This window comes from Entelurus aequoreus, linkage group LG03 (assembly GCF_033978785.1).
Source record: "Entelurus aequoreus isolate RoL-2023_Sb linkage group LG03, RoL_Eaeq_v1.1, whole genome shotgun sequence".
Taxonomy (NCBI): Eukaryota; Metazoa; Chordata; class Actinopteri; order Syngnathiformes; family Syngnathidae; genus Entelurus; species Entelurus aequoreus.
Window position 1 is genome coordinate 67,126,018 of NC_084733.1, and position 26,843 is coordinate 67,152,860.

At 39.9% G+C, this 26,843-nt stretch overlaps 2 protein-coding genes across 2 annotated transcripts in view; one reads left to right on the forward strand and one right to left on the reverse strand.

Moving 5' to 3' along the window:
* slc28a1 (solute carrier family 28 member 1) overlaps window positions 1-1,590 on the forward strand; it is a 40,624-nt gene extending 39,034 nt beyond the window's left edge. The window contains exon 18 of the mRNA XM_062042543.1: window positions 103-1,590. Coding sequence (XP_061898527.1) covers window positions 103-223 — 121 coding nt within the window. The 3' untranslated portion in view covers window positions 224-1,590. The remainder of the gene's footprint in view (window positions 1-102) is intronic.
* alpk3a (alpha-kinase 3a) lies at window positions 1,179-21,177 on the reverse strand. The gene is made up of 16 exons (XM_062042541.1): window positions 21,147-21,177; window positions 20,611-20,890; window positions 20,311-20,343; window positions 19,837-19,958; window positions 19,457-19,574; window positions 18,043-19,357; window positions 14,833-14,937; window positions 12,280-14,728; window positions 8,607-8,754; window positions 8,068-8,195; window positions 7,958-7,993; window positions 7,608-7,882; window positions 7,450-7,538; window positions 7,153-7,370; window positions 3,917-3,965; window positions 1,179-3,767 (listed from the first exon to the last, which is right to left on the reverse strand). Exons 2-16 carry the CDS (start codon window positions 20,748-20,750, stop codon window positions 3,431-3,433), a joined length of 5,562 nt encoding a protein of 1,853 aa, XP_061898525.1. The 5' UTR covers window positions 20,751-20,890; window positions 21,147-21,177; the 3' UTR covers window positions 1,179-3,430.
* Window positions 21,178-26,843: the final 5,666 nt, after the last annotated feature.

The window sequence follows — 26,843 nt, forward strand, 5'->3', positions numbered from 1 at the left end:
TGCTGAGGGGGGGTCTCATGGAAGTTATGTTTTTGTTTTGTTTGAGGAAACACACTGGATGACTGATGTTGTTCTGACCTCTCGCGTGGTTTCTCTTTTCAGCACCATCAACAACGGGACGATCTCATTCAAAGGCTCGTGGAGCATGGTCGTAAACGCCACCGTGTTTTTGTCCAAGTGCTGTCAGTGCTGTGGCCTTTCTCAAGACGCACTTTGTATGTAGAGGAAGTAAACGCTCTCTCACCTTTTCCCTATAGTTCAGTTGCACTTACCATACATGTATGTCACATGTATTAATGTAGATTAGGCTGCTGAAAGACCTTTTTACTGGAGAACTACAGTAGGTCTGGAGGACTTTTTACCTGATTCCTGTGAGAATCCTGCGTGTGACTGAAGCATTAAAGATTGGGGGTCGATAAATTTATCCGGGACTATCTGCAGTGTGCTCAAACAACCACCAGGTAGCACCTGTGAGTAGGTAATACCAGAACCACGTGTATAGAGAGAGTATGGCCAACTCGGTTTCAAAGTTGGTAGCAAACATGGCGCCCTGTAGTCATGTGAGGGACTTTTGACCAATTAGAGAGGGTATGGCCAGAGGATCTCCTAAATGAGTGGTCAAAAGCCCCTCACGTGAGTACAGGGCGCCATGTTTGCCACCTACTTTCAACCCGTGTTGACCACACCCTCTCTGTACATGGCTCTGGATAATACTGTATCATCTTTTGGACTTATCAAGTCTTCACATTGAGGAAACGCCATTTTTCACGCATTCTTCACACACGCTTTAAGTGAGGGATGAGGCGAAAACTAATCCAAACCCACTGTAATATGAGTAGCTTGTTTTAAATATTACAACTTTATAACAACAAATCAAACAAATATGTTTTTTAACGTTTTGATTTATATTTTGGTGTATCATATTGCTCTAGTTAAGGTAAATGTGTATCTGCCATGTATTATATTGTAAATTGAATAAGAAGTTGAATTTCTTTAAGGCTGTGTTTAAAAAGGACTCCAAGATGAAATACCTCAGGGAACTTTTGATGAATGTACATATAAATGAATGTTTGGTCATTTCACTTTGTTTAAAGATGATGAAATGTATAGTTGTACCTTGTGAAAAAAAATAAACAAACAAACGACCTGAACGAATCCTACTCAAAAACAAGGTTTGACATTTTTATTAAAAATAGAAAATACATTAGTTTGACATGGTGTAACAGACCAAACATTAAAAAGGCACATCTTTGTCCCTCACTTGCTTGCATATTTTTTAGTCCTTTTGAACAGCTTTTTTTTTTTACCAAACCCGTTTTGTAAATTGCGTTTCATATTTATTGCATGGGGGTGAGGATTGTTTTCCAAGCAACTCCAGTGGCTCATTTGAGGATTCCTATTGATTATTAACCCCCAATCTATTCCACACATTCCTGATGACTGCTCTGAGTGGGATTCGAAAACAAAACCCTTCCCGTCTTTGCAAAACACGTGCAAACTGGTGCCAGAGATAAGAAATGTTCAAGTGGAAGTAGTATTGCGCTTACTGCTACTGCTGACGTACCTGAGGTGCTTAGCATAGTCAGTCGAAATCCTTGGGAACAATTCTGAGTCGGCTGTTTTTAATGTTACTTTGCCCAGTCCGTCCATGGGTCAGGTCCAGATAACAGCGTTGGAACTCACTCAGCAGCTTTTTTAGCTGCCAACATATCAACCAGCTGCATCATAGCATAATTGATCTGTAAGCACCTTACTTTGGCTTGGAAGGACTGTGATAGGTGGTTAAAGCAAGCACAACTGCAGAATTAAACTGTGCTATTATAAATTGCAGTGTTTTGTTGTAATATTGTGCATCTAAATGAGGTAAGAAAATATCAAAAACAGCTCTCAGTTTGATGCAGTGCAAAGCTAACATACCCTCTCCGATAATCTAAAACAGGGGTGTCAAAGTCAAGGCCCGTGGGCCAGATCCGGCCCGCAAATGAATTATCTATGGCGCCCGGGATGATATTTGATTAGTATTAGAACCGACCTGCAGGCCAGAGTCGCCTGCTGCTGTTTTGCACGCACCAATACTGCATCAGTGTTGGCGCTAGGAATTTTCAAAATGGGACCCCATCAAGTCATACAAATGGGGTCCCACAGTAAATTTTTGGGGTCCAACTTTTTTTTTTTTTAAACAAATGATAAAGGTATGCATTATCCTGTTATATCTCACACTGTATATTGTGTTTTGGAAAAAGGTTGTAATAAACGTTACTAAATTAATTAAAAAAACAATACAAAAGAATACACATTTTTATGCATATGTAAATGTATTCAGTTATAATAATAATAAATAATAATGGATTCGATTTTATATCGCACTTTTCTATTATTAAATACTCAAAGCGCTCACAGAGAAGTGGCAACCCATCATTCATTCACACCTGGTGGTGGTAAGCTACATTTGTAGCCCCAGCTGCCCTGGTGTAGACTGACGGAAGCGAGGCTGCCAGTTTGCGCCTACGGCCCCTCCGACCACCACCTATCATTCATTCATCATTCATTCACCAGTGTGAGCGGCACCGGGGGCAAGGGTGAAGTGTACTGCCCAAGGACACAACGGCAGTGATTTGGATGTCAAGAGGCGGGGAGCAAACCTGCAACCCTCAGGTTTCTGGCACGGCCGTTCTGCCCACTACGCCATACCGCCACCAATAAATAATATAAACATTCATTCACTTTCTTCTTCCCTTCATGGATCTAAACTTTACCGCTGCTGATATTTTTTTCTATATTTTTATTGTAATATTTTCCAAATGTGTTTGTTCTATTTTTGGCCAAAGTAAGACAAAGAAAACAATCTGAAGTTCACTTAATTTTTTTGTTTTAATGCCATGATTTTAATAGTCCAGGCCGCGTGTGCGCAGATTTTCCTCAATGCGGCCCTTGAGCTAAAATTAGTTTGACACCCCTGATCTAAAACATAGCAGTATTAGCTTCATAAAGTTGTGCAGGTCCAAATTTGATGGTAATTGAGCTCAGATTTGCAGTGTTCTTTTTTGTTGTTGTTGTTGTTGCCACAGATTTTGCATTAAAGATAAACATGCTGAGTGTAACGTGGACATTTCAAAATGTGCAATTTTAAAACAAAACACAAACATGTGACTTGTTGTTTTTAAAGTAAGTCAGTCATTGCTGTTGGAACAAATCGAGCTGCGAGAGTCCACTCATAGAGCTGATAAGACTCTGAAGCACGTGTTTGCGAGGATTCAGTAGCGTATGGTCACTTTTAATAGGACCCAGAGTTCAAAACCTGTAAATGTTCTATCATCTAGTCAACTGTCTGGCAGGTAGACAGATGTCTAGTTATTCACAGTCGTGACAAGAAACTCACTTCTTAGTTCATTCTGGCTTGTAACTAGAGAGAACGGTCTAAAACACTTTCCTACCTCATTTCAAGCACATCAGTGGTTTCGACAATTTTGACTTTGTCGTTTGAGTCGCTCCCTTCCATCTTCCTCGGCACCTTCGGGCTGGAGTTAGCCTTTCGGGCCGTCTGGGGGCTGAGTCCTTTACGCTGCAGCTGCGGGCTGCCGGAGCCGGGAGTCAACTTGCGGTTCAGCAAGGGACTCCTGGAGCTCTTGGTCTTGGCGGACTGCTGCAGGCTGTCCGCGGTCTTGAGTGGGCGCAAGCCGAGAAGTCCACAGTAGTAGTTGCACTGGTGGACAGTCAGGAAATGCTCGAAGACATCCGGGGAGCTGCTGTCTGTCAGGCCCTGGTATCTGGAACATGAAGGTGGGGGCGTTTTTAATAGAAGCAACCTAAGTAGTGTTAGATATTGAACTATTGCAAATTTAACAATTTCCCTTGTGGATCAATAAAGTTTGTCTGTGTCTAAATATCAGCTGATAGAAATCATAGTGCAACCTACCCTTTAGTCTTGGTTACGACTCGAACATTTGTAATCTGATTTTCAACACCTGCAGAAAACACAGGATTATTATAGTTACAGGTTTCACTAAGTAGACAAGTATAAAAAAAACAACTTTCCTGTACATATTCCCAGCAGGGGTTTAAAGATTTACACAGGCAAATCACCAAGTGGCACTAAATGTATCCCTCTATCCTTTTTTTCATTCACGTCCACCAGTGACATATTGACCCACTGGAAAGAAAAGGTTAGTAAACAACAGAGCCACACACAGTGACAGTTTGGACTCTTTAGTGTTGTGTTCCTTTAGTTCAGGGGTGTCAAACGTACAGCCCGAGGGCCGGATCAGGCCCGCAAACGGGTTTTATCCGGCCCGCCGTGTGAGTTTGTTAAGTATAAAAATTAATCTGAAATTTTTGAATGAAAGAAACAGCTGATCTAAATGTGTCCCCTGGATGTCGCAATAGCAATTATTTGTATCTTTGTTGATGATGCTACATACACTACCGTTCAAAAGTTTGGGGTCACATTGAAATGTCCTTATTTTTGAAGGAAAAGCACTGTACTTTTCAATGAAGATAACTTTAAACTAGTCTTAACTTTAAAGAAATACACTCTATACATTGCTAATGTGGTAAATGACTATTCTAGCTGCAAATGTCTGGTTTTTGGTGCAATATCTACATAGGTGTATAGAGGCCCATTTCCAGCAACTATCACTCCAGTGTTCTAATGGTACAATGTGTTTGCTCATTGGCTCAGAAGGCTAATTGATTATTAGAAAACCCTTGTGCAATCATGTTCACACATCTGAAAACAGTTTAGCTCGTTACAGAAGCTACAAAACTGACCTTCCTTTGAGCAGGTTGAGTTTCTGGAGCATCACATTTGTGGGGTCAATTAAACGCTCAAAATGGCCAGAAAAAGAGAACTTTCATCTGAAACTCGACAGTCTATTCTTGTTCTTAGAAATGAAGGCTATTCCACAAAATTGTTTGGGTGACCCCAAACTTTTGAACGGTAGTGTATGTACAAAATAAACCACATGATGTTATTGCACCAGTCGAGGAAAATGATCAAACTACATAAATAACATACTGTAATTTGATTTTGATATTTTTTTTTTATCTTGATAGATTGAAAATTAACACCAATAAATTGACTGATGAACATTATCACATCATTTATTCCGAAAATATAAATAACAACAAGTAAAGTATATATACTATTAACCGCAACAGGTAATTGTAAAAACAAAAACAAAAACAACATGATGATTTGTACAATTTCAGAATGTGCTTGTTGTATTTTTAAACAAAGAAAACAATCTGAAGTTGTCTTTATTTTTAAGTTATCGTGCCGTGATTTTACCAGTCCGGCCCACTTGGGAGTAGATTTTTCTCCTCAATGAGTTTGACAACCCTGCTTTAGTCTCTCCTTATTTGATATTCTGCGCTCTTATTTTGTACACCTGTTTCCTGTTTTGTGCTGTTTTTAAGTCACTTTACTCCTGGCTGAAGGAGATGCTTGAAGCAGCTGTTTGTTCTTTCAAACTACAAGGATTCCTTTTCTCAACATGGTTACTTGGACAGTGCTGGTTCATTGTTTGTGTTTTCAACTGTAACCATCATTGAGTTGAGTTGAGTTTGAGTTTATTTGGAAGTGGAGTTGTCATGGTATATTAAAAGTTTGTTGCTTTGTGGAGCATCTACTACCATCTTTGTAGTTTTTTCATCCTGAGGCGTTTTTACAACCCTTCATGGCAACATCCAGGTTTGTTAGCCTTAACTTGTTAGATTTTTTTTATCTGCACCATACCACCATCTCTGCTTCCTAGGGTCACCACACTACAGCGTAACCTTAATGATGCTAGTTTTAATATAACGGTGAAGCAGAGGCAGTTGTTTGGCTGAGATACAACATTTTCACACCTGTTACCATCTTGGATCCTTAAGTATTGGCTGATACCGATATGTGGTACTAACATTAGTATTTTTTTATTTTTCATTACGTTTTATTTTTGTTACTGTATATAAAAACCTGCACCACAACCATATAATTTCCCCATTGTGGGATGAACAAAAGTCCATCTATCTATCTATCTATATTCTGTCTGTCTGTCTCGGGGAATTAATCGATTTTTAGATGCATCGCAGTTCGGACATTGAGGATTATAGAATCGATTAGTAAACGTCAATAATCTATAATCGATTTATTTATTGTAAATAAAGTAATGCAGACAGTTCTAACTCCAGCGAGCCACCTCACCGAGAGATCCGACCAGCTCCTTTACTATCGGGCACCTAGGGTCCAGTTTTACACACATTTTTTGCACAAACAAAAATAAATGTAAAACTGCATCAATGGCCACCTCTATTATCTATCTATCTATCTATCCAACTATGTGGAGGATAATTGTTTTTTGTTTTTTTGTTTTTTTGTTTTTGGCGACACCTAGTGGCAAAAATGATGTATTACATTAAGCTCAAATTGATACAATAACTACTGTTAAACAATGCCGACACTTTTCTTACAGGATACTTTCTAATACGCTTCCAAATTGGAGACTTATTATCTATAAGTAATATGGAACTATATTTATTTAATGCGTATGTATACAGTATTGACAAATGTCCTGTTATAGACTACAACATTGTTTATTGAAGGACACCTATTCTATGTGTAGCTTGTGTGCTTAGCTGTTGTGTAGCTGCTAGCTCCTAGTAGCCTATATCCTACCAGGTTTACTTCACTAAAATACAAAACCGGACCAAGCTTGTGTGTTTATTGGAGGACATTTAGTTGTCGAGCTTTGCACAAGTAAACGCGCTGCTGAGATTTTAGATGCTACCCCAAATTATCCGATACTTTTTTTTTTTTTTGCTGATATCAATATCAGATCAGGACTTTAGTTTTTTTGTCCTTCCTGACACAAACGCACATTAATGTATTTTCGAAAAAAAAAAGTATCCTTACATTTTTTTTCCTGGCAATTATCCTGTTCAGGGTCACTGTGGGATGGAGCCTACCCTAGGTTATGTTGGAGGCGCTGTACACACTGGAGTAGTCGTCCGTTACATATGACATACTTGTTATCTCCAATTAACCTAATAAGCGTGTTTTTGGACAAGAGTACAGGGATGGCATGCAAACTCCACACATAGAGGTTCCAGCCAAGATTATTCACGATATCATGGTCACTTTTCAAACGTGTGTGTGTGGTTGTACACTTATACCTTCCATGCGAGTGATCAGTAAGTTGCCATGTGTCCACTGATGAATCCAGTGCTGCAAGCTGCAACATTTCTGCTCCATCTCAGAGACGGTCTGCGCAATCGGTCGGCCTTTGGGATCCGTCATGCAGTACCTGAGGAACACCCCCTTGAGGTCAGCCTCCACCGTGCAGTACGGCACTGAGTTCGCGGGGCGGTACATCAGGTACCGAGGAATCACTCTGTAGGTACAGCAGACAAAACATATTTGAGACGATAGCAATATTTTTAGTAGGAGAGAGCACCAGTTGTGTGACATACTCGAGGGAAGAGCCAAAATTTTCAATCGCTCTCGCTTCAGCTGCAAAGATCTTACAATATTCTCGGATCATGTTCTGGATTTTGCATTCCTGGTAGAAGAAATTTAAATAAAAAGAGTTTAATTTCAGTTCAACATTGAAACATCCTCTCTTTCTCACTTGTTTTGTAATCTCCATGTTTCTGTCCGTAAGGTTGCACTCCTGCTTGGTCCCGTAGGCGATGGGGTTTTGAACCTTAATGATACACGTGTTTCCTGACTCAAAGACGGGATTGAGGCCGTAGATGACCTTTACTCTGCTGGCTTTATGGCCGCAACCGTCGCCAATGTTCGCCATCTCGGTCATGATGCGGCCAAAGTACTTATCACCCCAGTTGCCGGAGTTGGCGAGACCTTTGGTGAACATCAGCGGCGTCATCTCTATCTCTTCTCCAACTAAAGGAAATATTATGAGATATTTACACGGTGGAATGAATAGAAGATGGTACTGTACGTTGAATTAATAGTTACCTTCCAAATCCTCTCTGAGAAGTATATCAGACAGAACTGAAACAAAAGGATTGAAGGAACTCATCAAAGCAAAATATAGAGACTGAAGAATTTAACTTGACTCTTCTTACTATCTACGCTGAGAAGGAAGTCGGTGGTGTCTGTGCCGTACTCATTGTTTATAGTGCAACCGTACACGCCGCAGTCGTGGCTTGAGGCCAGGACAATAGCCAGGGCTACCTGGGTTTCATCCCCTGCGCTTGAAGACAAAAGGCAAGGCAGCAATGAGGGGAGTCAGTGATCAAAGCTGACCACAAGGTGTCACTGCAACACAATGACATGTGGCCATAGACTGCTGATATGGCAGAGCAAAAGTGCATTTATATATAGACTTTTAATGACTCCCGGAGATGGGAAAAATATTGTGTCAGGTTACAGTTCTTGCGTCTAGCCAGTTTCCAGGTTGGTTAACAGTCACATGAGCTGCAGTCATAATATGAGAATGACAGAAGGCCACCGGGTGCTTTCGAAGTAAAATAAACCTTCCTAATCCTTATACTGTAACATAATTACTTTTATAGCAGCAATTGTTTATTACAAGTCAATATCCCTTGATAGTAACACACAAATGCCATTCCGTCAACAGCTTATTTGTGGTGATCTGATTTACCTTCGTTTGACCTCCAGAATTTCCTCTTCATCCCTGAGCCATTTAATGGTGGAGTCGGCAATGACGTTGAAAAACTGGCACCAAAGCTTCAGGTGTCCGGAGGCATCTGGGAAAGGCTCCCCTCTGATCTTACGGATGATCTGTGGCGCTGTTGGCACATGATCAAGCAGGTGCGGAACAAGCATTAGGATGTAAATATACACGTGCCAAACACCCCCGCCAATGTTTACAATGTTCGTCAAATTCAACTGGACAGAGGCCAGCCTTTGGACTATTATCAGCACAACATAAAAATGCAATTAACTTCAACAGTTTGCTTATGAGCAAGACCATATAGAAGAACTAGAATTGTGTAGTTGTAGCTGACCACGATGTAAGTTACAATAATAAGGTCGAAATTGATAGTTTGTAAATTACAGCAGCAGTACGCAAAACTGAATTGATATCCAGACAATTTTGTAGATAAGTGAAACACGGCTGTGTCGGTAGAAAGCCTTTTAATTAAACCCCTTGGTGCTTACACTGCTCTTTCTAATGGCTCGCTGTTCTGAGGAGAAGCACTAAACTCAGAGTGTAAGAGCTGTAACAGATGCAGGAGGGCCGCCTGTGTGAAGGGGGATTTGCAATGTTTGGAACAGAGTGTAACAGTAATTGTCGCTGCACCGCAAACGCCATCGGAGATATCGGCATGCGTCTAATAATATGCCATGCATATTGCTTGAAGTTCTTGACTTCATTGACACAATGTACAGCTTGTCTCTATATCCAACAATAACCAAACCAAGCAGAATAACAACACATAGTGCCACAATCATTGACAACATTTTTACAAACATTATGGGAAATCATGTCACCAGTGGCCTATTTATACGTGATATCACTGACCATTTACCTGTTTTTACTTTATATGAACTGTCATCTCAAGAAAACCAAAGACACTATGGCAAAAATCTCTAAACGAATAACAACTGAGGAAACAATCTATAGTAAATAGTTTAGCAGTTCAGGATTGGACTTCAGTATACAGAGAACCTAATGTGGACAGTGCTTATTGTAATTTTTTAGACATCTTTACTTCCCTGCATAATAAACATTGCCCCATAAAAGAATATTTTATAAAAGGAAAAAATAAAAATAGCCCTTGGATCACAAAAGGGATAATTAATGCCTGTAAAAAGAAAAACAATCTCTACAAACTTTTCATCAAAATAAAAACAAAAGAAGTCGAACAACAATACAAGAAGTACAAAAATAAATTAACTGATATTATAAGAACAAGCAAACGGTTATATTATTAAAAAAAAAAACTATATGAAAACAAAAATAATATAAAAGGAACTTGGGATGTTTTGAATAGTCTAATAAAACAAGGATATTCCAAGTTGACATATCCTGATTACTTTATTGATGAAAACGGTGAAGATCAAATATGAGTAATGTAGTAAACAAGTTCAATAGTTTTTTTCTAAATGTTGGTCCTAAATTGGCTGTTGATATCCCAGACAATGGAGTTACAAAATCAACTATTGAACAGAATTCTTCGTCATTCTTCCTCTCAGCTACAAATGAGCAGGAAGTGACAAACATTGTGCGGAAGTGTAAAAGTAAGTGCTCCACTGACTGCCATGATATCAACATGATATTGGTTCAAAAGGTTATCCTGAATATTGTAAAACCATTAACTTATATATGTAATTTATCATTCCAGACTGGCTGCTTTCCAAGTCAAATGAAAATCGCTAAAGTAACTCCGCTCTTCAAAAGTGACAGCAAACACGCTTTCACCAATTACAGACCAATCTCTCTTTTGCCTCAGTTCTCAAAAATCTTAGAGAAACTATTTAACTCTCGACTTGAATCTTTTCTTGAGAAGCATCATATAATCAATGACGGTCAGTATGGCTTTAGGTCCAAAAGAACAACTTCAATGGCAATAACTGAAGCTATTGAGGAAATTACTAATGCACTGGAGCATAAAAGATATGCAGTTGGTATTTTTATTGACCTAAAGAAAGCATTTGATACCATTAATCATTCAATTCTACTAGATAAAATGGGAAGATATGGAATTAGGGGGCTGGCTGGTGACTGGTTAAAAAGTTATTTAACAGGGAGGGTACAGTTTGTTAAAATGGGTACATTTTTATCTGATACTCTTGGCATTGCTTGTGGTGTCCCCCAAGGGTCCGTGTTGGGGCCAAAACCGTTTAATGTATATATTAATGATATGTTTAATACATCCAAAATACTGAAATGTATACTTTTTGCAGACGACACAAATTTATTCTACAATACTGATCACTATAATGAGCTCATAAATACAGTAAACACATAACTAAACATAGTAAAAAAATGGATGGACACAAATAAATTATCTTTGAATATAAATAAAACTAAGATAGTAATGTTTGGAAATCGCAACATAACGTCTGAACAGAAAATAAGTATTGATGGTACCCAAATTGAAATCGTAAATGAGAATACATTTTTGGGAGTAATAATTGATAGTAAACTATCATGGAAACCTAATGTCAGACACATTAAAACAAAAATCTCCAAAAGCCTCTCAATTATAAACAAAGCAAAACTATACCTCAATGAAAATGCACTCCGTACTGTATACTGCACCTTGGTACTGCCATACCTTACATACTGTGTTGAAGTATGGGGGAATACTTACCAAAACACAATTCATCCTCTGATCATATTACAGAAAAGAGCAGTGCGGATCATTCACAACGTTGGTTATTTAGAACATACTCATAATCTGTTTATGCAATCAAAGTTGCTCAAATTTGATGACCTTGTTAAATATAATACATTAATAATCTTATATAAAGCTTTTAACAAATTATTGCCACCTAATCTACAACGTTTTTTTATAAGATGAGTGCAAGCTCATAACTTGAGAGGCTTTGGATATTTCTTATTGCCGAGAGCTCAAACCACTCGTAAACGTTTTTGTGTGTCTGTATGCGGAGTAAAACTATGGAACAAACTGGACTTACAACACAAGCAATGCCAAACTATTAATCGATTTAAACTATTATACAAACATGGGGTCTGGTTCAAATATAGAGATGAGGGTCTTTAATTTGACCTGCTGTTGTACTCTGTCTCAAAGTGTTAACATGTGCTCAGTGTTTCCTTACCATTATTGCTATGTTGTCTATTACCATTATTGCTATGATGTCTATTACCATTGTTGGTATATTCATTATTCCTACATTGTTGATACAAATGATTGTTACAGTGTAATAATTATTGTTACCTGTGGTAATGCCACTATGATACAACATCTGTATTATAATCCTTAAACAAAGTGAGAGTGAAACTCATGTGAATAATCACTGAATGGAGAACTGGGGGTGGGATTGAATAAGTTATCTTCTTCCCACTCCCTTTCAGGCAAAACTGGACAATAATGCACTATATTAATTTATATTATTATGTTTTGTCAACTTGTACGTCTTTGTCATTGCCTGAAATAAATAAATAAATGAAAAAAACAATGAAAAGTTCTAGCGATGTTCCACTCTGCTGGCGTCTGTGTGAAAGGCTAAAGCAAATAAATGCCGGATCTACACATTTTCCAGTACTTCTGTGAATGAGGCCATAATAAAGTTTTGCACGCATGATATATCTTTTCTCCCAGGCTGCATTCAAACTTTACCTTTCAGAGGGTCGTACTTCTTTTCAGCAACTTTCTCTTCCTTTACTGCCTTCACCGGCTCATCTTTCGGCGGCTCCTCTACAACCTTTGGTACCTCCAGTGTGGCCTTCCTGCGACTCATCAGCGGAGAGCGCCTCTCCATTGGTGGGGTATTTTGTCCAACAGGGGCTTGGAGCAATGCTGCTCTGCGAGCCTGGCTGGGGGACATGTAAGGGGTCTCCTTCTTGTTTTGCGCTTCCAGCCCTCCAGGAGCTATGTCTGCATCCTCTTTAGGTTTGGGGATGAAGATCTTGCGGCGGGCTCCCGAGGCCAACTCTTCAGGCGTGGCAGAGCGTATGAGTGATAGACTGTCCCTTCGTTTAATCCTTGGGCTGCTTTCACAGGACAGCGATGAGGTCGGTGTTGTTGACGTGGGTGTCGATCCGCCACTTAGATCCCCGTCCGTCCTGTCACTCTGGCGGTCATCCACTGTGATGACAGGGACTCCTGTCCCGGCATCAATTTCCAGATCTTGAGCTGCCTTGGTCATAAATTTGCGAATACTGCCGGGGCTCAATGATGGGTGAGTTGGGGGTTTGTGTGTGAGTCTTTCTCCAGAGGTCCTGCTTTTGAAGAAGTCTTCGAAAGTCATAGAATTCTCAATCTTACCCTCTTTTAAGGGTTTTGCTTTGAGTATTTCAGGGGAAATGTTGTCCTCTGTATTTCTACTGATTGGCAGTCCTTTGTCATTCACCCGCTGTACCACAGCTTCATTTGGCATAGAGGAAGTGGTCTCAGTGAAACTCTGTTCTGCCATGTTTTCTCTAGGTTTTTCCGACTTTGCTGCCATGTCGCTCGCGGTACCACGCATTGACACTGAGGTTTCAGTTTCTATCCACTCACTGTGACTGGGCTTCTTTAGTTCACTTTCATTCTCGTGACAAGTGACAGAAATAGGCGGCACCACAAATAATGGCACAGTTGGCGTTTCAAAGGGTGGTAGGGAATCCGAAACACAGGTGTTCATGAATGTATGATTCTCCTTATCCTCGCTGCATGAAACATTTATTTGGGGAATGGATCTGAGGTTCACTTGGGGGAGTTGCTCAATAGCTTTTATGCTTGTATGTTCTGGCTCAGCTATTTCTGGTTGGATTTCCAATTGTTCAAGTTTGTCCGCTTTATCCGTGGGTGGAGGGTTATCATCACCACGCACAATTTTCTGCTTGGGCAACGAGGAATCAACAACATTACCAGCTATTGCCTGCGGTTTTATGTGTTTTTCTAAAATACCTGGCTCTGATTCTATCTTGTTGAGCGCTAATATAGTCAGCGGAAGAGTGAATTGTTTGACTTCAGGCTCTATAATGTCAATCTTTGGGATAGCAAAGTATTCATTTAAGCTTACATTTGACACAGGTTCTTTGAAATCTGTTGTGTTCTCAATACACAATGATGCAAGTGCAACTCTTTCTGGGGGACTTTGCGGTTTCTCATGACTGTTTTCATGCACCTTATTTTTCTCCACAACACTAGTTTCATCTAGTTTGTTTTGTGCCACTTTGAAGATCTTTGGCTCTTCATCCACATTGTTGGCTTCTGCTGGTGGTTTCCTGTCAGTCTCCATTTCTGTACCCTTATCCTTTACTTCATTAAGTTCTCCGACAAGCTCTTGTTTTTTCCGAATGTTGACTGAATTCTCTACATCTTTTAGTATAGCATCAGGTATTTTATCATTCTTTTCGCTTCCTGTCTCACTCTTACCAAAACCTGACTCTGAACTTTGTAGTAGTCTGTGGCTTCGCTCTGCTTTGCTTTCATCCGCTAGAGGCTGAGTACTCTCAGGCATTTTTAGGTCACCCATCGCTGGGGCGGCAGTAGGTGGAAACCCTACATTAGTTTCCTGCGTCACTGAAGTATTTTCAACCTTCTCGCTCTGTGAATTGCTTGTCTCCGTATCAGGGAAAGAAGAAAGTGTCTGATTTGGTGTTTGGTTTTCCATCGTCTCAATTGTCTCTTTCAGCAAACGCAGCATTGATTCAGTCACCTGAGGTCTCTTTATATCTGAGCAGGGCAGTTCATTTGATTTCACTTCAGTTTTCTCTTTCACACACAATTTCTTAGGAGGGTCGTCTACGTCTTTGACAGGTCCACCTTCTTTGTCCATCTCATCAACATGTGTCCCTCCTCCCTGCAAAAGCTCTGTGGGAATCAGGTCACTACCCTCCATAGCTAAAATAACTCTGGGAGAGGGAGCCTGACTAACTTCTAAAAGGTTGGATTTTGGAGGGAAACTTTTGTCACAAGAGGTTTGGCTCTGTGGAAAGACATGCAGTTCTTTGCCAAATGTAAACTCTTCTCTTGCACTGGGGTGATGAGGCTGCAGTGAAGCTATGAGAGAATCTGGCTCTTGTTTGGGTGAGAGAACCATATCCACCCTTGAAACCACTTTCGTGTTTTGCTCTGCAACCTATTGGAAAACAAACAAAACATTTTTATTGTAGGCCCTATGCTTTTTTTTCTTAATGAATAAATACAATCTAAGAGCACATGTGGTTATGAGGTCTGCCTTACATTCAAGTGGTACTGGGTTTGAATCTCAGTTTGGTCCTCTTTCTGTGGAGTTTTCATGTTTTCCCTGTGCTTGCGTGGGTTTACGCCAGGTACGCTGGTCTTCTCCTACAGTCCAAAAACATGCATGCTAGGTTAACTGAAGATTCTAGTGACTCCGACCAAAGCCTGAACACTGTAGAGCAGTGTGTAAGCACTCAGTCAGTGTCACATGTTTTACATGTTTTGTAGCATTGACCTTTGCCACTGACATTTATTGACAGAAACATGCATCACTCAAAAGTAACAGAGAAACAAATATATTCTATTAGTTTAATTTTCTTGACAATTTTACACCTCAGACAAGAAAAACAGAAAAGTAGAAGTTAATCAATGATTAATTGGCAGATACTATTGCAAGATTACTATTGCAACAACACATCATCAGTAGGATACAACTAAGCTGTCTCACAATGATCTAAACCCAGCTCACATTCCCTATTAGCGTAATCACCACAACACAAATACTTTGACATTATATTCTTGGGTTTTGTTACCCATTTGGGGTTCTGTGAAGAACATCCCTATCTTGTGTCCCGTGCAAGGTTTACACTAGCATGGCACCAAGATATTGTTATGACATTATAACACATTGAATCTGAATTCAGTTATTTTTTTAGCATAATTAAATCAGATTCATCAATTGTTATCTAGACCTTTGCAGGTGCTGTGAGAGATGACACTGAAGAGGATGAACTTTGGATTGAATAAGTGCCGCCAAAGTTGCTTAACTGCTTGTGTAAGCTATAGTTATTTTGAACCAAAACCAGGGAAATTCCCGCACATTTTGGGCAGCTGCTTACTGCTTACACAAAGAATGTGTCAATGATCACACTGCAGAAACCACCAAAATTATGTTTCATCATACTCAAAATTAATTATGATTATTTACTAATTAATTGAAGTTAAATCAATTAAAGTGCACATACTCTGGAAATACTTCCAAACACATAATTTGTAAATGTGCACAAAAATAGTAGATGTATTCTGTAAGGATAACTTGATTATGTACTTGTAATATATATGTTTTTCCTTACTGTCTCGTCTGTGCTATTTACTTCACACCATTACAATCTATACAGAAAGAAAAAAAAGCTACATGTGGCCTTGTGACAATTACACCGACAGCGATGACGGAGAAAAAAAAGAAGTTGGTGATTTCAATGGAAGGGAAATGGTTTTGTGATCAGTCTAAAAATGAAGCTCAGCTTCTGGAAGCTGTGTGAAAACAGAGTGTGATATTGTGTGACAAAACAAGAACAAAGGAGTAGACATCCTCAAGCCGCTTACGAGCAAGGCATTTTTTTTTTTAACGTCATAATAAATTTATAGTTGTAGTTCCACATTATTGACATGAGATCACCCATAAAATGGGTCTATTTTAAACCTGGTGACTTCAGTTCCTCGTCACATGTGTCGCATGTTAATGGACATCAGTAAAGTCACCACTGTGGCAGTATTACATCTTGCACAACACCAGTCGTATTTTATGTGCAATCGGTTTAACTTGACAAAGTAACATTGTTGATCTGCACTTGCTGTAGCTCTGAAACATGAAGCACAAAACTAACAATTTTGTATAATTTTATTTATTATTATTACAATCATTATTATTATCATTATTAAATATTTTAATTGCAATGACATTAAATTATATTTTATTCTAGTCTAATTTAACATTTACATTATGAAGTTTTTCCTTTCCTGGATGTGGGTTCAGATCAGGGGATGTCGTTGTGGTTTGTGAAGCCCTTTAAGGCACTTGTGATTAAGGGCTATACAAATAAACTTTGATTGATTGATTGATTACATTTTTCATTGGCTAAAATAGCAGCCACATGCATTTTTACTCCTTTTGGTAAAATTTGATTATGTTTCAGCTGTTAACTGCAGCAGGCCAACAGATTATATTAACCAAATGATTCCCAAGCGTGGCGCACGCTGCTGCTCACTGCTCCCTTCACCTCCCAGGGGGTGAACATGGGGATGGGTCAAATGCAAAAGAACAAATTTCACCACACCCAGTGTGTGTGACAATTGTTGGGACTTTGACTTTAACTTTATATTATTGAATATTTAGAAACATAATAATAATGTTTGCGTAATTTCAACAACATAACATTTTACCTGCAATTTTGATGCCATTTTAGGTTTTTACAGGCCAATCTATCAATCTGTAATATTGACAAGCAATACAAAAAAAAATATTTGGGGTAAGAACAAAGAAAGATATAAAATCATCAAACAAATAGTACAGTAGTCATTTATTATGACATTTATTTACCATGAATTGATTTACGTGGACCCCGACTTAAACAAGTTGAAAAACATATTTGGGTGTTACCATTTAGTGGTCAATTGTACGGAATATGTACTGAACTGTGCAATCTACTAATAAAAGTTTCAATCAATCAATCAAAAAAGACACTCATAAATCCCTATTCATAGCATATGCAAACCAATTCTCCTGGCTATCCCCTGATAAAAGGAGCATTGCTTTCTTCTTGTCTACATAAGGGTTTATTTTTAGACTTTGGGGATGGTCAAAGGAGGGCTGGTAGTGAGGAATCTTCAAAATATTACAAGACCTTCCTTCTCATGCTGGGACCCGCCACAAAAGTCACCAACTAGCCTACAGACAGAGCCTACAAAGCCTCACAGAACATGAGAGCTGTCGTTCGCATTCAGGTTTGGACATGTGCTCTGACGCACTGACTGCTGTCTCACTCACCACAGCCAACATCTACGAGATATTGCCCGGCCTATTTTACAGTGCACTGTGAAGCTACACAACATCCCCCACCCCCACACGTATCATTACAAACTTTTATGGTTCCTCATTTCTCACACGCTTGTTCGACTTGCTTCTGTCTGGTGATGCCAGTTTGTCAAAAACAGCTTTCCATTGGCTGGAAGGCCGTCATGCTTCAATTTGATGTTAGTGCTGCCTATAACTGCCACACCTCAGTAAGTCTACCTGAGTCCTTGAGTGTGCTTCACACCACTTTTTATGAACTGCAACCTAAAATCCAAAAGTATGTCATAGTGATCATGGGTTAGGATTCAGCCCTGACGTGGCTTGACCGTGTTCACTATCTTGTCACGCAAATTGAATCTAAAAATAACTTTCAAGTCAAGTGGCAGCCAGCTGCTTTTCAAGATCGCTGTACATACCTCAGTGGAAACATGAAGGCCGGACAATGGCGGGTCTTCACCTAGTACTCTGATCTCTTCCTCTAATGATACCTTCACGTTCTCAACCGGTTCATCAGCCACCTTCATAGTCCGTCTTGTAGGCTCCTTTGTGCTCTTGGTCGGTAATTCAAGAGCTGATGATTGTACAACCTCATGTTCATGAGCAGTCATGAGCTTTTGCGACCCTTGGTCTATATCTGCGCACTGTGAAAGTTCCTTTTGCTTAGGTACAACTTGATCCGTAGGAGGTTTTTCCACCTCTGGCTGAGGCTTCCTGTGCGGCCGATATGAAGGCGATGCTTGTGATTGTAGAGATTCAGGCTGGATTGAGTTGGGGAGCTGGTCATGATCTTTCTCTTTGTTTTCAATGTGTTCATAAGAGTCCCTTTTGCCCTTTCCAAAGAAGAAGTCTTTGACAGTGTGCAGCATGGACGAGAAGGTTTCCTGGATGTTATGATGGTCGTGATCCTTGTGAGCTTTTCTGTGATGTTTGACCTCTGAAGGTTGTTTTGGCTGCTCTGCCGGTTGGGACCCTTCCTGCAACCGTTCCTCCTTCTCTCTCTCCCTTTCTATAAAATATTCTTTTTCTTTTGTCATTTCATGCTCGTCCTTTTCTGTCTGTTTTCTTTCACGTTCTTCTTTCTCTTTACTAGTATTTGTGATTAATAATTCCATCTGTTGTGGTTGTTCTACTTGTGGGGTGGTTTGGCTCTCTTCATCTGCCTGGGTTTGGAGTGTCTCTGACAGAAACTGTGCCAAGCCGATTCCTCCGTCATAGTGGTTTTCACCTCCGTTCACCATCATCTGGACTCTGCTCTCGCTGCTGTTTGTGGTTGTGTTAACACCAGCATCGACACCATTGGTGATATTTAGTTTCTTTTTAGCCAAGAGTTCCTCGGAGGCCGGTATGTCCTTCTCCAGACTATTGTCCAAATGTGCCACATGGGCTGTTTCTTTGACGTCAGAAGAGTTAACTCCATTGACCTCTCTGGCAGCCCCCAGCTGCTCCTTGGTTGCTTGGACCGGCTCCGGTGGCGGAACAGGGCGTTTCCTTGGAGGAGGCTCCGGATTAACTTGTGGTTCCTCTCTCTGATTATGTTTCTTGTTCTCCTTCTTGGGGTGCTCTTCCAAGTCTTTTTTCTTATTTTCCGCTTTCTGCTTCAACTTGGCAAAGAACCTCTGGTGAATCTTGAACTCACTCATGGTGCCGACCTCCAAAACCCCAGAACAGGAGACAATGCCTTTGCTATTGCTAGCTGAGACCTGGTAGATAGCTGCGTCATCCAGTGTGCAACTGAAAAAAAACAGGAAGCAATGGCAAATCAATTGTGAATCTACATTTCCAGTCATTTAAACAATGATATTCATCCTCTAACAGTTTTGTGTAACATACTTATAAATATGAAGAGTGTGAATTTTTCCATTTTTGCGGATCTCATACTTTGGAAGTCCACAGTAACGGTCCATTTCCATATCATCCTTATACCATTTTAGTTCAGGGGCCGGATAACCTGTAAAAACATAAAACATAACAGTGATTGGTATGATGAATGGCTGTTACAGAAAGTGTGTATTCATGTAAGAACTTCACATTTTTTTATAACTTCTGATTGCACATTTGAAGTAAGTACCTTAGTTTGACAGTTTACTCACCACCTGTCTTGCTCATTACAATTCATGCTAGTTTAAATTTACACAGTAATGTAAAATTGAAGCTTCACACAATCTATCTCTAAGAAGAATAAGCAGCTTTAGGAAATTGATCTAGCGTACCTGTTACAACACAGGTGAACTTAGCGTTACAGTTTTCAGACACCGCCTTTGACTTCAGCGTAGTCTCAAAGGAAGGCTGTATGTCCTCTGTGAGCTGAGACATGACGGTGCACAACGTGCTCCTGGAAAAAAAACATTGCTGTGTGCGTTAGTCGTTTTCAAACACACAGACATATGTTTTTTAGGTCAGTATTATTTCCTCCTCACAACGGTGCATTCCATTTTCTTTGAAGAAAAGGTTGTTAATAGACAGTTTTGGTAGTGGAGAGAGGTTGACATAAACACTTTTGGGAAAACAGGACGCCAATGCAACACTGAAACTGATGTTGTCCACTTAAAACTGAGTGCAAAACCGGACAACAACTGGACACTTACAATAACTGTTAAGACTTGTGTGGTTTTCATTCTCAAGGATAAACCAGATTGCGTGGTTATGATGTTAGTTGGGAGGAATGTTTCAAAAGTATGGATTACCTCATCGGCCTGTAGTGAGAATACCTTGAATAGCTATTTAGAGAGGAGGCAAATGAAGGATTGTCAATGAATAACTGAAATCTGTACTGCGAAGTATTTCAGTTAAGGCTTTCCTCTTCAATATACATGTGTGTTATTTAGATTGTTTATTTATCATTCATCACAGCCAGACTAATAGTGGCGTTTTGGGTTCTAACTCATGAACGCAGCTCTTTTGTCTTTACTCCAATGCAATATGAATACTGTATGTTTCAATAACAAAACAATGCCGTGCACATGATTGGACTGCAGAGTGTTTACCTGTTTTCAGGCCTCACATTTGATAGGTAATTATTGCGGGTTTCAGGACGGCCATTTGAAGAGCTACTGTCCTCTTCACTGAAACTGCTTGTCCTCCCATTGGCAGAAAAAGAGCGAGTCATTGGTCTCCTGGAAGTCATTGTTCACTGCAGTAATTCACTAAAAATGTGTGATCCACTGTTATTTTGCCGCCCACAAAATAAAACAAGGTCACGTCCACTGCCGGTCAAAATTCACTGCCTTGGATCAGAGTGGACTTTTGTCACTCATATAAATGCCCCTACAGAAGAAAAGAAGGGAAATCATTACATCACTGGATTACACACAAAAGGTGATTCAAACAATATTCAAGCTCACAATAAAGAGTCTATGCTTGTCTTCTCTGACCAAGCAAAGTACTTGCATTGGAGGAAGTTATAAATAGTTGAAGCTATCAAGTTGTTATCAAATACGAACTGAACATGTGGCATTTCCATAAGATTTTACGCATTCAATTCACGTTTCGGGGTCGATATCAACAAATGATTCCGACTTACCATTGAGATGTTGTCTGTGTTTCTTTGGATCCTGTGTCTGTGAAGAAAGTCTGTGGAACTGCCTATCATAGAGGCGCATGTGTTGCCAGCAAGGGCCTATTTTTAGCGGGCCCACAAATAGGTGCAAGAGCACATCAGATTTTCCAAAACCACTTCAGACTTAACAGAAAGGTGTAACAAATATCAACAGGTACTGTCTGAACAAAACATTTGATCAATGCCACGAATCCAATATTGATCGGGATAAGTTGGAAAAAAGTGCTAGATCATCTGTGAGCCTCCAAAACGTGTTTGCTGTGAAGACTGGTGGGTAGATGCAGATGATGACACCTTGTGCTTTGCTAAATAGACAGTATGCCCCTCCCTCATGCTATGTTGCAACACATGGTCAAAACATACATCACGCTGCATACACTTCATATCAATGACACAAACAAGGCCAATGTGAAAATATTAAGCTGCATTATGCTATGATAAAAAAAAACAAAAAAACTATACAATTGAAGAGTTCAGGCGCAAAAATAATAAACGCCATTGCCGCCGATTTTGAGCTGTGATGTACCAAAAAATAGTCGACATCATTCTCTACTAAGAGGTAAATTACATTTTATTTTATCTTTCGCATTTCACTAATGAATATTCCGTTTTAGTTCAGAAACGGACAAATGCCACGCTCTCTTTCCGGCACAAGCAGACAAATCCATCAGACCAATGAATGCATCCGTGCATCAAAATTTGATGACATAATCCAATATTGTTGCGCCCATTGTTCGCTTGCTCCGTGTCTGTTTTGCCGCGATTGTAACAAGATGAAAGCATCAATAATGGTTATGGTTTTGGTACGAGCCTATTTCAAACATGCATACATTACAATATATGTGATGCATCACATATTCCCATTTTCTCATGACAACATGTCCATAAAGAAGTATGAAGAAGCTGATCTTATCTAGTCCTGAGTAACTTTGATGAAATCAGTAAGCATGTGGTGCCCTTGCCTACTGGGCTCAATACGAAACTCTGTCCTGATAGATCTGTGAGCAAGAAATGGTTACACGGTGCGGTGGGAAAACTCCTGTCTATGACCTGTGTACATAATGTGCAGAATACATATGTAAAAAAAAAAGTCTGCGGGCTATAGAGCGTTTTCTATTCGGGCTCCAGTACTCTGGAATGCCCTCCCGGTAACAGTTAGAGATGCTACCTCAGTAGAAGCATTTAAGTCCCATCTTAAAACTCATTTGTATAATCTAGCCTTTAAATAGACCCCCCTTTTTTAGACCAGTTGATCTGCCGTTTCTTTTCTTCTCTCCTCTTCTCCCCTGTCCCTTGCGAGGGGGAGTTGCATAGGTCCGGTGGCCATGGATGAAGTGCTGGCTGTCCAGAGTCGGGACCCCGGGTAGACCACTAGCCTGTGCATCGGTTGGGGACATCTCTGCGCTGCTGACCCGTCTCCGCTCGGGATGGTTTCCTGTTGGCCCCGCTGTGGACTGGACTCTCGCTGATGTGTTGGATCCACTGTGGACTGGACTTTCACAATGTTATGTCAGACCCACTCGACATCCATTGCTTTCGGTCTCCCCTAGAGGGGGGGAGGGGGTTACCCACATATGCGGTCCTCTCCAAGGTTTCTCAGTCATTCACCGACGTCCCACTGGGGTGAGTTTTTCCTTGCCCATATGTGGGCTCTGTACCGAGGATGTCGTTGTGGCTTGTACAGCCCTTTGAGACACTTGTGATTTAGGGCTATATAAATAAACATTGATTGATTGATTGATGTGTAGCCACTGCTGTCTCAAACTGTGTCTTGTGTTTACTCTGTTGTTGTTGTCTTGTGACGTAGCAGTCAATGTAAACCAGGGGTCCCCAAACTACGGCCCGCGGGCCAGATACGGCCCGCCAGTGTCCAAAATCCGGCCCGCGGGTAGTACCAAGTAAAAATAAAAAATACAAATATTTATTTATTTATTTATTTTTTTTAATTATTATTTTTTTAATCTGTTCTTTTCCACCCATCCATCAATCCATTTTCCACCGCTTGTTACTGAGTCTCCTAGGCAGATACGGCAAGCCAACGTCCAAAATACGGCCCGCGAGTAGTCCTGGCTAAAAAGTAAATAAAAATTGTATTTATTTATTTTTTGATTATAATTTTTTTTAATCTGTCCTTTTTCGCCCATCCTACAATCCATTCTCTACCGCTTGTTACTGGGTCTCCTAGGCAGATAAGGCACGCCAGCATCCAAAATCCGGCCCGCGGGTAATACCAAGTAAAAAAATATATATATACAGTATATATATATTTTTTTTAATTATTATTTGTTTTAATCTGTCCCTTTTCGCCCATCCATCAATACATTTTCTACCGCTTGTTACTGGGTCTCCTAGGCAGATACGGCACGCCAGCGTCCAAAATCCGACTAAAAAAAAATGGTATATATACATTTTTTTTAATCTGTCCTTTTTCGCCCATCCATCAATCCATTTTCTACCGCTTGTTATTGGGTCTCCTAGCCGCTCAAGCAAATCGTATTGTCTAAACATGCATTTTCCCAGCGGTAACGGGACGTCATCACGCTTGCGCCACAAAGGCGGCAAGTGCGCAATCTTTCAGTCAATTAGTGCACAAGGGGAAAAAATGGCGAAATTGTTGGGGAAACATAAATTAGACGCCGAGTGTAGAGTTTTTAAACATCAGTGGACATATGACTTTTGTTCAGTTTAAGGAAAAGACAGTTTAGATTGTATATATATATATATATATATATATATATATATATATATATATATATATATATATATATATATATATAGCGCGGCCCCTGGTCATATTTTTTAACCCAATACGGCCCCCGGGTCAAAAAGTTTGGGGACCCCTGATGTAAACCCAGGACTCCCTCCCGCCCCCTCCCGGCAGGGATCAAACATCCAAACAAACACTTTTTTTGGACGAAATTAATTCACTATAGTATTGGAATAACATTCCTCTGAAAAAAAACGGATTTGTTTTAACAATTTTTTAGAGCCTGCCCAGCAGACACAAGGCATTAAAACAAATAGAGAACTTGTTGAATTAGGTCCTGACGTTGAGCAACTCAAACATAACGTTGAAACAACATGCTTTTTGACGACGTTTAATCAATGTTGGGTTCTGACGTTGAATTGAGCATTGAATTTTGGGTAATTTCCCAACCAATATTGCTTTTTGACGACGTTTATTCAATGTCAGGTTGTGACGTTGATTTGACTTTTCAAATTTGGTAATTTCCCAACCAACAACGTGGATCCAACTTTGGACATCAACGTTGTCTCAATTTTTCAAATACAACTTTCTTGCCACTTTGTTTCAAAGTCAGTTTTAAAGGACATGTACTGTATGTATAATAAACAATGTATTGTGCCTGCTGGGAGGTTGACACCATAGGAGTAGTCTCTTTTTGCAAAAAAAAGATCTTGCAATACTTTTTGCGAGATTTTGCAAAAGTTTTTTTTCCTATGTCAGTGAACCGGAAGTAAAACAGACAAAGCGATGGAGGAGCTGTCAGGCCAAATTTCTTCCGACCTACAAAAACCTTCCCCTACTTCCGACGTCACGTTTCCTCTTACGTCATCCCATAGCTTATATTTGTAAATTGTTTATTTTTTATTTTTTATAATATAGCGTTAACAAAACGTCTGTATTAATCGGACAAATTAACTTGAGGATATTCCTGACTGAATGCACATTTGACTCGTGGACATATGCGGAAATGAATAACAGTGTACAATAAGTTAATTCATTATCAATCAACATTATCAAACTTTATTAAAACTAAATGTATTCATTAAATTCAGTTTTTTTTAGTTCTCTGTGTAAGTGAACTAAATTCAAATTACATTTATGTGAACTTAAAGGCCTACTGAAACCCACTACTACCGACCACGCAGTCGGATAGTTTATATATCAATGATGAAATCTTAACATTGCAACACATGCCAATACGGCCGGGTAAACTTATAAAGTGCAATTTAAAATTTCCCGCGAAACTTCCGGTTGAAAAAGTCTATGTATGATGACGTATGCGCGTGACGTCGAGGGTTGAAACGGAAGTATTCGGACACATTGTATCACAATACAAACAGCTCTGTTTTCATCGCTAAATTCTACAGTATTCTGGACATCTGTGTTGGTGAATCTTTTGCAATTTGTTTAATGAACAATGGAGACTGCAAAGAAGAAAGCTGTAGGTGGGATCGGTGTATTAGCGGCTGGCTGCAGCAACACAACCAGGAGGACTTAGTTGGATAGCAGACGCGCTATCCGACGCTAGCCGCCGACCGCATCGATGATCGGGTGAAGTCCTTCGTCGCGCCGTCGATCGCTGGAACGCAAGTGAGCACGGGTGTTGATGAGCAGATGAGAACTGGCGTAGGTGGAGCGCTAATGTTTTTATCATAGCTCTGACGAGGTCCCGTAGCTAAGTTAGCTTCAATGGCGTCGTTAGCAACAGCATTGCTAGGCTTCGACAGGCGGCACAGCATTAACCGTGTAGTTACAGGTCCAGTGTTTGGTTCGGTGTCGCCTGATAGTAGTATTGTTGATCTTCTGTCTATCCTTCCAGTCAGGAGCTTATTTCTTTTGTTTCTACCTGCATTTAAGCACGATGGTATCACGTTAGCTCCGTAGTTAAAGTGCTTCACCGATGTATTGTCGTGGAGATAAAAGTCACTGTGAATGTCCATTTCGCGTTCTCGACTCTCATTTTCAAGAGGATATAGTATCCGAGGTGGTTTAAAATACAAATCCGTGATCCACAATAGAAAAAGGAGAAAGTGTGGAATCCAATGAGCCCTTTTACCTAAGTTACGGTCAGAGCGAAAATAGATACATCTTGCACTGCACTCTAGTCCTTCACTTTCACGTGCCTCATCCACAAATCTTTCATCCTGGCTCAAATTAATGGGGTAATCATCGCTTTCTCGGTCCGAATCGCTCTCGCTGCTGGTGTAAACAATGGGGAAATGTGAGGAGCCTTTCAACCTGTGACGTCACGCTACTTCCGGTACAGGCAAGGCTTTTTTTTATCAGCGACCAAAAGTTGCAAACTTTATCTTCGATGTTCTCTACTAAATCTTTTCAGCAAAAATATGGCAATATCGCGAAATGATCAAGTATGACACATAAAATGGATCTGCTATCCCCGTTTAAATAAAAACATTTCATTTCAGTAGGCCTTTAATTTTTTTTAGTTTCATTCGTTGGGGGGTAAGGTTTTTGTAGGGGGGAATAAATTTGGCGTGACAGAGCCTACCCATCATCCGTGGGAGAAGTTTATTGATTTCTATTTTAGTATTGGCCTAACATATAAAGACATCAAATTGTATTATGGTCCCACAACAGAGCACAGAGCATGCTCTCCGTAGGAAAAAAACCTTTTGCGAGATCTCGCAAAAAGTATTGCGAGATCCCGCAAAAAGTATTGTGAGATCTCGCAAAAGTTTGAGTTTATTTCGAACATGCAAGCATACAACATGATACATCACAATTTCCAGTTTCTCTTTGCAACATGTTCGAAAAGGAGTAGGAAGAAGCAGAGCTTATTTAATCCTACCCCTTTTCTTTTACATAACAGTTGCTAAAACTTTTGTTCACTTCCTGTTCTCAATTTATTCACAATATATTCCATAAGTAATCACAATAAAAATAAATAAATAAAT

Bases quoted from the DNA above. Each gene is read 5' to 3' on its own strand.
- alpk3a (XM_062042541.1), bottom strand. From the start codon at position 20,750: ATGACTTCCAGGAGACCAATGACTCGCTCTTTTTCTGCCAATGGGAGG. The intron at 20,344-20,610 runs GTAAACACTCTG...CTCTCTAAATAG, and splicing joins AATGTGAGGCCTGAAAACAG to CTATTCAAGGTATTCTCACT. The intron at 7,994-8,067 runs GTAAGAAGAGTC...CTTTTGTTTCAG, and splicing joins CTTCCTTCTCAGCGTAGATA to TTCTGTCTGATATACTTCTC.